The sequence below is a fragment of the Eubalaena glacialis genome, chromosome 9 (assembly GCF_028564815.1).
Source record: "Eubalaena glacialis isolate mEubGla1 chromosome 9, mEubGla1.1.hap2.+ XY, whole genome shotgun sequence".
Taxonomy (NCBI): domain Eukaryota; kingdom Metazoa; phylum Chordata; class Mammalia; order Artiodactyla; family Balaenidae; genus Eubalaena; species Eubalaena glacialis.
The window spans coordinates 124,683,216-124,696,996 of NC_083724.1; the positions used below are offsets into that span (position 1 = coordinate 124,683,216).

The window sequence follows — 13,781 nt, forward strand, 5'->3', positions numbered from 1 at the left end:
TTTTGAGGAGAAAGTGATTTTTTTTATTATCTCAGGGACAGTTAATTGAACAGTAATCTCATGTTCAATTTACTTTGTTTGCTTGAAATCTTATAGCCAAATATGTGGCTCTTTTCTCTTTGCCCCAATTTCCTTATTTATTTCATATTTAATTATAGCATATATATTTTTTAAAATTAATTTTTATTGGAGTATAGTTGACTTACAATGCTGTGTTTCAGGTGTACGGTAAAGTGAATCAGTTATACACATACATAGATACACTCTTCTTTTGGTACTTTTCCCATACAGGCCATTACAGAGCATTGATTAGAGTCCCCTGAGCTATACAGAGGTCCTTATTAGTCATCTATTTTATACATAGTGGTGTGTACATGTCAACCCCAGTCTCCCAATTTATCCCCCCCTTCCCCCCTCCATTTACTCATGTACTAGTGCAAAATGCAGTTGTGTAATTGGAAACCGGTGGATGCTTTTATAAGCTTATTAGCTTCACGTAATTGTGTGTTATACTGCACGTTGAAAGTATCGCGTTATAATATTTAGGTGACGTGGCAACCAAAACAGTTAAATTCTTACAGTATAGTAAATGTTGACTTGCCATGAAAATGAACACATTTACTGAAAGTTATTTCTATAACGTGTTAACAATGTATTCTCATTTGATAACTATTGTTTTTCTCTTGTTCCTTTTTTTTCTTTTTGTTTGTTTATTTTTTTATAATTTACTGCTTGCCATTGCAGGAAGTAGAGGTTTGTATTCAGCTTCTGTATTTCACATTTTATTTTTGATTTTATATGAATCTTTACATTTTAATTACTCATAGACACTCAATTCACATTATTTTTCTCCTTAGGATGATTATTTCCGCACTTGGAGTCCAGGAAAGGCCTTCGATGGGGGTAAGAATGTCATTATTTTAAAATAAATGTTTTTACATGTTTGCAATCACTGAACTTTAAACATGATATTATTGCCTGGTTAGATTTTAAAATACTAAATAGGAGAGCTTAGATGAATGGAAAAAATTCATGCCGTAATTACTTTCACTTCAGAATATTATAGTTAGAGATAAGTTACTTAGGTATTGTGATTTGTCAAGGTGTCTCTCATTTTTAGAATCATATCTTATTTGTCTGATTTAGGCTTCTGAACTTTACTGTGTCCATTCTTATCAGTTGATACAAGTCGCTTCATCCAGTTCTCAGATATATTCAAGTACCTTCACTAGGAAAGAGATTTATTTTTGCAGAATTTCAAAACAAATGGCTTTGCTGTCTCATTTTCAGTAAAGAAAAGCTTTCCTTTAAAATGGAGCAGACTGGTAATTAGACTCAGCTGGTGTCTTAGTAAGACCCACAAGGAAAACTCTTGTATTGAAAAACTGTACCCGCAGTTTGTAGTCTTGTTTGGCACCCTTGAGACGGAGGGCAGGACACACACACGGGACAGGAAGCCCTTCCCTGGGTGCAGGAGATGCCCGATCTCAATGCAATCATAATTATGTAAGCAAACAGATTTGTTTACCAAACTGTACACTATTAGAACCAGACTCTTCCTTTTAAAGTTTGAAACAAAAGAAATTTCTACTTTACATCGGCTATAGTAACCTTACATAACATGGTATCCATGAAGCAGTATTATTTAAAAGTAGAAGTTGTTTTTTTAAATGAGCCATACTGTGCCATTAAAGGAAGCTTTACAGTATTGTGCTGTGTTTCCTAATATTTGGGATGAACGCTACCTCAGCCAGCCTCTGAGTGGGGGCCAGCTCGGATGGACAAGGAATTGTGGTCAACATAGAAATTAACCTTCAGTCGGAAACAGCCATTCACATCCTGCCCCTCCTGTAACATTACTTTCTTTGTTCCTTACTTCACGTGATTTCACTGTTATTATCCAGTGTGTTAATTTGTGGGATTTACATAAAAATGATTTTGATTTGGTTACTGTAAGTCAAGCGAAAGGCACTAAAAGAGAGGCAGTGAAAAAATACAGGCAAATATGCTTCACATCATTACACTTTGCAGATGCTGTGTTTACAAATTGAAGGTTTGTGGCAACCCTGCATTCAACAAGTCTATTGGCGCCAGTTTTCCAACAACATTTGCTCACTTCCTGTCTTGTGTCACATTTTGGTCATTCTCACCTTATTTCAAACTTTTTCATTATTGTTGTATTTATTATGGTGATCTGTGATCAGGGATCTTTGGTGTTACTATTGTAATTGTTTTGAGGTGTCACCAACTCCACCCAAATAAGACAATACATGTAATAAATGTTGTGTGTTTGGACTGCTCCACCGACCAACCTTCCCTCCATCTCTCTCCCTCTCCTCGGGCCTCCGCATTCCCTGAGACACAGCAATACTGAAATTAGGCCAATTAATAACCTACATTGGCCTCTAAGTGTTCAAGTGAAAAGAAGAGTCACAAGTCTCTCAGTTTAAATCAAAAGCTAGAAATGATGAAGCTCAGTGAGGAAGGTATGTCATTGGTGGGAATGTAAATTGGTGCAGCCACTACAGAGAACGGTATGGAAGGTCCTTAAAAATCTAAAAATAGAGCTACCATATGATCCAGCAATCCCACTCCTGGGCATATATCTTGAGAAAACCATAATCCAAAAAGATACATGCACCCCAATGTTCATTGCAGCACTATTTACGATAGCCAAGACATGGAAGCAACATAAATGTCCATCGACAGAGGAATGGATAAAGATGTGGTACATATATACAATGGAATATTACTCAGCCATAAAAAAGAATGAAATAATGCCACTTGCAGCAACATGGATGGACCTAGAGATGATCATACTAAGTGAAGTAAGTCAGACATGAAAGACAAATAGATCATATGATATCCCTTATATGTGGAATCTACAAAAAAGATACAAATGAACTTATTTACAAAACAGATATAGACTGACAGACTTAGAAAACAAACTTATGGTTACCAAAGAGGAAAGGGTTGGGGGAGGAATAAATTCGGAGTTTGGGATTAACATATACACAGATAACCAACAAGGACCTACTGTATAGCACAGGGAACCATACTCAGTGTCTTGTGATAACCTATAATGGAAAAGAATCTAGAAAAGAATATATATATATAATATATATACACATATATATATATGTGTATATATATATATTCAGCCATACATATATGGCTGAATCACTTTTCTGTACACCTGAAACTAACACAACATTGTGAATAAACTACAGTTCAATAGAGATTAAAAAAAAAAAAAAAGCAAGCCGAGATAGGCCGAAAACAGTGAGCCAAGTTCTGAAAGCAAAGGAAAAGTTCTTGAAGGAAATTAAAAGTGCTGCTTCAGTGAACACATGAATGCTAAGAAAGCGAAACAGCGTTCTTGCTGACATGGAGAAAATTCTAGTGGCTGAATAGAAGATCAAACCAGCTACAACATTTCCTAAACCAAAGCCTCATCCAGAGCCAGGCCCCACTCTCTTCAATTCTGTAAAGGCTGAAAGAGGTGAGGAAGCTGCAGAAGAAAAGTTTCAAGCTAGCAGAGGTTGGTTCATGATGTTGAAGGAGAGAAGCTGTCTGTCTCCATAACATAAAAGTGCAGAGTGAAGCAGCGAGGGGTGATGTAGAAGCTTTAGCAAGTTATCCAGAAGATCTAGCTGAGATAATTAATGAAGGTGGCCACACTAAACAGATTTCCACTGTAGACGAAATATCCATTGTATATATGTATATATATTATAAATATATTATGACATAAAAGTGCAGAGTGAAGCAGCGAGGGGTGATGTAGAAGCTTTAGCAAGTTATCCAGAAGATCTAGCTGAGATAATTAATGATGGTGGCCACACTAAACAACAGATTTTCGGTGTAGACGAAACAGCCTTCTGTTTTAAGAAGATGTCATCTAGGACTTTCATAGCTAGAGAGGAGAAGTCAACGCCTGGCTTCAAAGCTTCAACGGACAGGCTGAGCCTCTTGTTAGGGGCTAATGCAGCTGGTGACTTTAAGTTGAAGCCAATGTTCATTTACCGTTCTGAAAATCCCATAATTAAGAATTATGCTAAATATACTCTGCCTGTTCTCTATACATGGAACAACAAAACCTGGATGACAACACACCTGTTTACAGTATGCTTTACTGAATATTATAAGCCCACTGTTGAGACCTACTGCTCAAAAAAAAAAAAAGAATCCTTTCAAAATGTTACTGCTCGTTGACAAGGCACCTGGTCACCCAAAGCTCTGATGGAGATGTACAGTGAGATTAATGTCGTTTTCATATCTGCTATGCTGACACAGCATCTATTCTGCAGCCCATGGATCAAAGAGGAACATTCTGATTCATGGGAAGAGCTTAAAATACCAACTTTAACAGGAGTTTGGAAGAATTGATTCTAAGCCTCATGGATGACTCGGAGGGGTTCAAGATTTCAGTGGCGGAAGGAACTGCAGATGCGGTGGAAACAGCAGGAGAACTGGAGTTAGGAGCGGAGCCTGAGGATGTGCCTGAATTGCTACAATCTCAGGATCAAACTTTAATGGATGAGGAGCCGCTTCTTATGGGAGAGCAAAGAAAGTGGTTTCTTGAGATGGAATCTACTCTTGCTGAAGATGCTGTGAAGACTGGTGAAATGACAGCAAAGGATTAGAATGTGACATAAACTTAGTTGATAGCGCAGCAGCAGCAGGGTTTGAGAAGTCTGCCTCCAATTTTGAAAGAAGTTCTCCTGTGGGTAAACTGCTGTCAAACAGCATTCATGCTACAGAGAAGTCATTCATGAAGGGAAGAGTCAATTGATTCGGCAAACTTCCTTGTTGTCTTATTTTTAAGAACTGGTTTAATGGGCATTTATGAATGTGTAAGTCTTACAAGTTAAGGGAAGGAGAGAGAAAATGTTCACTAGAGCATTTGGGGCAAAGAGACAGCACATGCAAAGGGTCAGCTTAGCACAATACAGGAACAGAAATAAGGATCCTGTATCTGAAGTAGAGAAAGTTAGAATGGCACAAAATGAGGCTAGAGAGGTAGGTAAGGGCCAGATGACACAAAGGTTATTAGTTTTGATGAAACAAAATTATTTTTAAGGCAGGATAAGAAAATTTTTAAACATAAAATTCTCTCTGCCCATTTGAGCCACTACACCCTCCCCTTTAGTGTGCATTGTGTATCTGTGTTATACATTAACTAGAGCCCCTTGGAAGATACAGGAATGCCTACTCAAAACCAAAAACAATTTCCTCCTGAAGCCAGCAAGGTAACTCCTAAGGAGAAAACATTCCTTTCTCAATCCTCTTCCTTTCTCAATTCTCTAAGGGGTCTGGATGACCCACTACTCGCCTTGTTGGATTATGTAAACTGTCAGTATGTTACTTTGATGAATAACCCTTTGTCTCAAAAACTTATATTACTGTTCTTTGACTTCTAGTGGATGGAGCAGCCCTCAGTGCTTTCTGAAAGACTGTCTTCCAGGTTATAATCCTCAGGTTGGCTCAAATAAAATTTTCCATTTCTTTCTTAAAAAAAAAAAAAAAAAAAAAAAAGAACTGCTGCAGCCACCCCAGCCTTCTGCAACCATCACCCTGATCAGTCAGCAGCCACCAGCATCCAGGCAAGACCCTCTACCAGCAAGAATATCATAACTCACTGAAGGCTCATAGGATGGTTAGCATTTTGTAGCAAAAAAGTATTTTTAATTAGGGTATGTGCATTGTTTTTTTTAGACATAATGCACAATTAATAGGCTACAGTATAGTGTAAACATAACTTTTATATATTTTAAATATCTTATATATAAAATATATTTTATATTTTTCTTTTTAATTTTATATTAAAAAATTCATGTGGCTCACTTTATTGCAATATTTGCTTTATTGTGGTTGTCTGGAACCGAACCCACAATCTCTGAGGTATGCCTGCAATGAAATGCAGACTGAGGTATCTGTGCATGCTTTCTTGGGAAATGAATTTTTATTGTGGAATCATAAACCTTGAAAAATTGGAGTTATCTATGAAACGGATGTTAACACTTAAATTTGCCATACTTGATGTAGCCAATGACAAATAAGATGCTTTGTTTTTCTCATTTGTGTGTGTGAATATGTGTTGCACTGCAATTTATCTCTTGTTTAAAAAGAAAAAGAGATTGTTATAGAGAGGCTTCCAAATCCTGAGGTACTGGTAAGGCTGATGTACTTTACTATTTGAAGAAGTTTTTAACCTAATAACTTGTCAAAATACCATATTTATCAAGCAGAGAGTAGCTCAGGCATGATGATAGCTAATGTTTGTAAAGTGTCCTGTATGCAGTCACTGTTCTAAGTATTCAGTATATGAGTTACATTAGTTCATTAATCTTCACGGTCACCCTGCCGGGTGGATGGGGAAGGTGAGGCCTGAGGCGTTGAAGGTCCTGCCAAGGTCATATTCCTACAAAGTGGCAGAGCCTGGCCTTGGGTCTAGGCAGTGTGACCCCTGCACCGCATTTCCTGATTGCTAGGAGGTACTGTCACTCGTATGGTAGCACTAAGATGAAATAATGGCATACGAATGGAATTTTGAAGGTTGTGCTTTAAGAATAAGTATTTACTTGACTGAGCTTAGACGTATTGCTGTTAGCTTTGTTTCTGTATTTAAAATGATATTTTGTACACTATCAGGTTTTGATCGATTGAACATATAGTTGATAAATATACATGGGAAAGTTTTGTATTCAAAAAATAAGAAAGAAGGGGAAAATTAGTTTGAGCTGCATGTGTTTTTTTCTATTTTGTTTTTCTGTGTTCAGTCAAATTAACCAACCCATTTGCAGACCATAGTGAGGAGTGAGAAAAATCATCCCGTTCTCATCTGGCTTTGAATAAGATAGATAGTGTCATCATTTGGATAGAATAGACACTTGAAATATGTTAATTTCTAATGCTTCTTGTTCTTTCTGATGAAGGAATTTTCCATTAAGGATCATTTTCAAAATGATTGAGCTGTTGAACATAATTCAGAATACTTTTTATGAGTGTTTTAAATTTTAATATATCACATTTTTCATTGGCTTATGGACATCAATATCATATCAATATAAATTGATTTTCCCCAGTATCTTTACTGGGGGTCTTGCATATTTCTAAAAAGTACAAAGAAAAATTTACGTTAGCATATAACATTTTTCTGATAATGTTTGTATAATTTTTACCATATTCATTTAAAATTATATTTTACTTCCATTTCTATTATGTTCCACAAAATATGCAAAAATACCACTAATTTAAATGTTACTTAATATTTCATAATATTAATGGCATAATTGCTGAGCGCAAAACTCCTCTTTATGTATATCCATAGATGTACCCACACATACATACACAACATGGATACATAGTTACACACTCAACAAACACACATGTTGGCACCTGCAAAATTGCCTCTAGGTAAAAATCAACTGATTGTTCACATATAGCTTATTTGCCTTCCGGTTTTGCTGTGACATTTTCCATTTCATGTGAGTTTCTTTTTTTAATTAATCAGAACATTCCCACTTATTTTAAACCACTAAAATAGTAAGAGTTTTAGAAAAAATATAATGGTTTTAAATGAATTAAAGTAAAACTATTTTGGTGATAGTGAACTTGCTTTGAAGTAAAAGAAAGTATACTGATGCCATAAATAAATTGCTTTTGATTTCTCTACCTAGAATTTTCTGCGCCATTACTTCATTAGTTGACACAACATAAATTGCCTGAAAAATAGTTTTAACGAGGACGTGCACCTTCTTGAACATGGCATGAAAATTCTGTGTTTGCCATGAGAGACTGAAGGGGTAGTTCAGGAATGAACCTAGAGGGGCAGCATGATAAGCATTTTAAATAATTTAATAAATGCTTCGGATAAATATGCTGTAGATTTAAAATATAGTCACTTTTTTCCGTTTCACTACATTCTTCCTGCCTTGTTTTTTGTTGGGGGTTAATTTGGGTAATAGCTAAGTTGCTGAAATGTTTAGCCTTCGTTCTTGAGAGTTGTTTAGAGAATCTACTTGTCCCAAAGTGCTGTGTCTCTAAGGATCACCTTTTATCCAAAAGTTTTTTTCTCCAGCCTTTGATATCTAGGAGCCCCGAGATGAAAGAGATTCAGGCTAAATGTGTTTTCTATATTTCCCCAGTTTTACCTTCCAGACCAGCTGAGAGCCCTCCACTTGGTCCTTACCGTGCGGTGAATTACGTAAAGAAGCTGAATCTAATAGATCCGGAGATCTCAGGCAGATCAGTTTCCCTGTTATTGATGTGTTTCCCCTGCTGGTGCAGATTTCCAGGGATGTGGAATTAGGGCAGGAGTGTAGCTGTGCTTCCATCAGCCTCTGTGTGTCACCGCAGTTTCGCGCTGTGCTCTGTTTCTGAGCCTGGCCTTCTCTGGGAAGGGCAGCTTGACTCCTACTGGCTGCTTAAGTTGTATTTAAATTAAACAAACGTTCCTGAAGAGGTGATGGGCTAGGACACCATTCCTAAACGCCAGCCGCTCAAAATCTAGCTGCGGGAGATAAGCATGGGCAGCTAGCTCAGTGGCTGCATGAGCCATCCTTGCCCGGGAGTGGGGGGCTGAGAAGAAGACTTAGTTGTACACTTATCCACTGCTTCTGTCTTTCCAGGAGCAGGTCTCAGAACTTACCCGATTCCCCTAACTTCTCCTACTCATTTGCAAAGCATCTCACATATTCCCACAGTCACAGCTTGAGGTATCCTCTGCAACCCGCCTCTGGCTGCAAAGGGAAAGCTGTGGAGGCTTCATATGGAGCTTTTTTCCCCTCAGTGAACAGAGCTGTTGAGTATTATGGCCGTAATTATTTCTGAAATTGAAGAAGACTTGTGTTTGGGAAAATACACCCCCAAACTCATCTTTCCCTTCTTAAAATGCACCCCCATATTCTTGAAGGTGCGTGTATGTGTTGACACATGTAGGAATTGTCTCTCTCCCAGATGCCTTTAACTTTCACTTGTTCCACGAGGATTATTTTTTCATGTTCTGAGAAGATGTTGGTTGGTTGTCTGGACCACAGGCCGGGCTGCCCTGCTTTCCAGCAGAGGCTTACTGGTCCCTGATGCTATTTAGTTCATGGGCTGGGGTATTTGGGCACTTTTCTAGTAGAAAAATTGATGTTCCCAGAATTGAAATTCAGTGGGGACAATATGCAAAGATGATTATATGATTACAATATTTTTAAATGCTTCCAATCATTTAAAAATGTAAATTCTGAACCATTATTTGATCTGAACCTTTATTTGATCAACACACAAGAATTGATTTCAGATTTTTTTATCACTTTGGACAGAGTACTTGTTAGGGTTTTCAAGGGCTAATAACCATGCCTCTTACATCATACGTTAGTTATATCACACATGTTGGCAACCTTGGCTTATGGAACCCTCTGGAAACCCTGCAAAAAAACCTGTGTTCAACGTAGAAACCAACAGGGTGTCTTCATTTACCCTATGTCAGAGCATACAACTACACAGGACTTTTAAGTGAGAAAAGTACTTCCTCTCCCCATCCAATTTTGATTTCTTTATACAAGAATAGTATTTATTTTGTTTTATACCAAAATCTATAAAATATAGGAATCAAGAATCTTAGATTGTTTCATTCTATGTCAGATAGTGCCTTTTTTCTCCATAGAATAATAAAGATCTGGTCTGTGTTTTTAATTTATAAGATACAATCAAGATTAATGGTACTTCATTTGGTTCGTATCACAGTAGCCTGCATAGGTGGCAAGAAGGGAATTATATTTATTTCTTTTCAGTGACCTTATGTGTTAGTAAATTGTGAATCAGATTTTTAGAGCGAGGGATTGATCAAATTCACTTCAAAGGTATTCTATTCTGATACATAAGAAATAATATCTTTATCTCAAACCTTGTTAATCTAACCTAGTAATAAGATTGTGAAGGTTGAAAAACATTAGAGATATACAGGAAATGATACTTAAGCAGGAATCCTCCCCTGGATAAAGGAGTGTTTTTCAGTCCTGCCTCACATGAGAATTACTAAGCACCCAGTTAAAATGCAGCTGCCTGGGCTCGATCCCTGAATGTTTGAATTAATTTATCTGGGACAGATTTGGGGCACTTCCTGTGTGTTTGTGTGTGTGTTTTAATTTTTAAAATTGTGATAAAATATACATAACATAAAATTTACTGTTTTACACATTTTAAGTGTATATAGTTCACTGTTATTAAATACATTCACACAGTTGTGTAACCATCACCACCATCCATCTCCAGAATGTTTTCATCTTCCCAAACTGAAACTTTGACCCCATTACACAGTCACTCCCCATCCCACCCCCCCCCCCAGCCCTTGGTCCCCACCATCTACTTTCTATCTCTATTATTTGACTCCTCTAAGGCCCTCGTGTAAGCGGAATCATGCAGGGTCTGTCCTTTTGCGACTAACATTTCACTTAGCATCATGTCCTCAAGGTTCACCCACTTTGTAGCACGTGTCAGAATTCCTTTCCTTTTTGGGGCTGAATAATGTTCTATTGTATTGTGAACGTGCCACATTTTGTTAATCCATTGATCCATTCATGGACACTTGGGTTGCTTCCCCACTTTGGATATTGTGAAAATGCAGCTATGAACATTAGCATACAAATATCTGTTTGAATGTCTGCTTTCAATTCCTTTGAGTATATACCCAGAATTGGAATTGCTGGATCTTGTAGTAATTCCATGGGTAATTATTTGAGGAACCATCATACTATTCTCCAGAGCAGCTGTATCATTTCACATTCCCACCAGCAATGCAGAAGAGTTCCAATTTCTCCACATCTTCACCAACATTTGTTATTTGGGGTTTTTTTTAAAAACAATATCCCTCCTGATGGATATGTATATATTTCTGCTTTAAGTTCTACAGTTTATTATTTTATGCAGTTACAGTTGAGAATCACAGGGTACAAGTAATGACATCAAAGTAACTCCTCTCATTTCCTCATTCTGTTCTGCAGTACTGAGAAGTTTATGGTCAAAACAGCTGTTCTTTTGAAGGCAATCAAAAATGTCAGGGAATTTTAAATAACCTCTTCGCCTTTTCAGATCTGGTGCCAGAAGCAGGTGCAAAGGAGTTTGCGAATGGATTGTGGGAATCAAGAAACCCCCAAAGCTAGAATCATAGTTTCCAGTGAACAAGCACTGCCTATGTGTCAGCCTTAAAAAGTAGATACATTCTTTACAAAGGAAACAAGTTGAGAGAAGTTGGTAAAGGTAACAAAACTAGTAGGCATAGCTGGGTCTGAAGTCTCCTGTTAGTGGGTTTGAGGCCTTTTCTCTTTCTAGTCTTGTATGCATGTGTTCTGTTTCTCAACTCAGATGTATTTTTTATGAAAAGACATGGTAGGGATTGAAACCGCAGGATGTGTGGGCAGGGGTTGGAGGGGAGGGTCCGAAGAGCTTAGGTTCTTTATGTCTGGGCGCAGAAAGAATTCAGCCAGAGGCAAAGTGATAGGTAAGAAGTGATTTATTAGTGTAGCACGCTCGTGAGAAATGCCGGCAAGCAATCCAGCGCTGCCCCTAGAATTTAGTGGGCTACATATTTATCATCAAACAAAAAGTGGGGAGGGAGAGAAGACCACCTTCTTCCTCATTCTTGAGTAGACATCAAGCTTCCATCATCATCTCCTCCTCCACACCAGGTGGGGGAATTTTCTTGTCCCTACATGGTCAAGCCGGGACTGTCATGGCACTATTTAAATTAGGAGAAGGGTGGTAACGTATGCTAAAATATGGTAAATCATCTCAGGTATCGGTGTAATGTCACCTTTTCCTTATATTTTTGTTTTTAAGGTGCACGGAGGAGCGTGTCTAGGAAATATTAGCTCACTGAGCTCACCGGGCAGGATGTGGGTTTCAGTCTGCCATGGTTTTATTGTCTGGGGGCAGGTCTCGTGCTTCTGTTGCTTGGTTTTGTTGTTAAGCAAGCCTGCTTTCTTGAGTGATCATTAACTCACAGGGTCTCCCATACTTTTTTCTCTACTTACGATCCCCTAGTGGGCTTAACTATTTAATCACCTACTTTGTCCCTTTACTCTGTCCCTATCAGGATGACACAGCGATAGCTAGCAATCATCCAGTACACATGGTACCGTGTTTAGAATTGCTCCACTACCAAGGAAAGGAGGTGTTTGCAACTTGTGTTCTAATTTTAGAATAGAGGAATATAGATTTTTAAACTCACTTATGTAATTATTATCCAACAAGTGCAAGGATTTTTGCAGTGGGTGTATTTCCATTTCTTGGGAACAATTACAGCATATCTGCAAGGCAAGGAAATGTTTTAAGAACATAAGAAAGCCTTTGTGGAATACTTTCTTGGAGGTACTTTTCCTTGAAGTCTGTTGACCACGATTCCCACCTCACTTCCTTACAAGCACTGGAGTAAAGAAGTACACGTGTTGGGAATTCCTGGGAATTCCCTGGCGGTCCAGTGGTTAGGATTCCGCGCTTTCACTGCCAGGCGCCTGGGTTCGATTCCTGGTCAGTCGGGGAACTCAGATCCCACATGTCGCGTGGCGCGGCCGAAATGAAAACAAAAAGTACATGTGTTCTTAGGTTATTGAAGTGTTGGCCCTGAAACTCAGAGGTGCCTGTGCCCCATCACTAACACAGCTGAGGAATTCCTGCATCTCAGGGAGCCTGGGGTCCAGCCTGGACTCAGACTTTCTCCTCAGATGTGCCAAGCAGGCATTTACTATGTGAAGGCAGCTTCTTAAGTTAAACCAACATTTTTTTTCCTTATGTCCAATTTGGAGTCCTAAATTCGTGATCGAGAGCGAATAAATTCATTCTGCTACATGAAAATTATTGGACTATTAGAAACTAACCAATATGATACTCTTTTTAGGAGTTTTTGTTTAATGAATCACTTTTTAAATTAATGAATATCTTATTATATTTTTTATAAATTTATTTTTATTTTATTTATTCATTTTTGGCTGCGTTGGGTCTTTGTTGCTGTGCATGGGCTTTCTCTAGTTGCAGCGAGCGGGGGATACTCTTCCTTGTGGTGAGCAGGCTTCTCATTGTGGTGCCTTCTCTTGTTGTGGAGCACGGGCTCTAGGTGCGTGGGCTTCAGTAGTTGTGGCACGTGGGCTCAGTAGTTGTGGCTCACGGGCTCTAGAGCACAGGCTCAGTAGTTGTGGCTCACGGGCTCAGTAGTTGTGGCACATGGGCTCAGTACTTGTGGCTCGCGGGCTCTAGAGCACGGACTCAGTAGTTGTGGCATGTGGGCTCAGTAGTTGTGGCTCGTGGGCTCTAGAGTGCAGGCTCAGTAGTTGTGGTGCACGGACTTAGCTGCTCCGCGGCATGTGGGATCCTCCCAGACCAAGGCTCGAACCCGTGTCCCCTGCATTGGCAGGCGGATTCTCAACCACTGTGCCACCAGGGAAGCCCCATAATGAATATTTTAGATGAGAATCCTCGGCTGCTCATCACGAGACCCTGGAATGTCATGGTCACGGTTTCTTCTAGTTCTACCATTTCACAAATATTTTATATAAATTTTTTATAGATCGCTGATTTTGCTCCTTTGCCCCAGACTTTATATTTTCCTCTTTCCTCAGCATGTTTCTTGGTGACTCTGCCCAGGCGCTGCTGAGGTGCTGAGATAAATGGCCAGTGTGGGGAACATTTGCTTGGGCCACTGAGACGTGAGTTAGAGTCACAGCTGAGGAATGCTGGCTACTTACCTCGTGCCAGACACAACCATTCTACAGGTGTCTTCCTTTGATTAAAACAAA

General features: G+C 38.7%; 1 protein-coding gene across 4 annotated transcripts in view; it reads left to right on the forward strand.

The window, feature by feature from the left end:
- SPOCK3 (SPARC (osteonectin), cwcv and kazal like domains proteoglycan 3) overlaps positions 1–13,781 on the forward strand; it is a 441,020-nt gene that overhangs the window by 146,710 nt on the left and 280,529 nt on the right. For 2 of the 4 annotated variants that reach the window (XM_061199508.1, XM_061199510.1), the window contains exon 2: positions 858–903. The exons of 1 other annotated variant lie outside the window; for it this stretch is intronic. In XM_061199508.1, coding sequence (XP_061055491.1) covers positions 858–903 — 46 coding nt within the window. Of the gene's footprint in view, positions 1–744; positions 754–857; positions 904–13,781 lie in introns of all 4 variants that reach the window. One more of the 4 variants, XM_061199509.1, reaches the window with a different exon arrangement.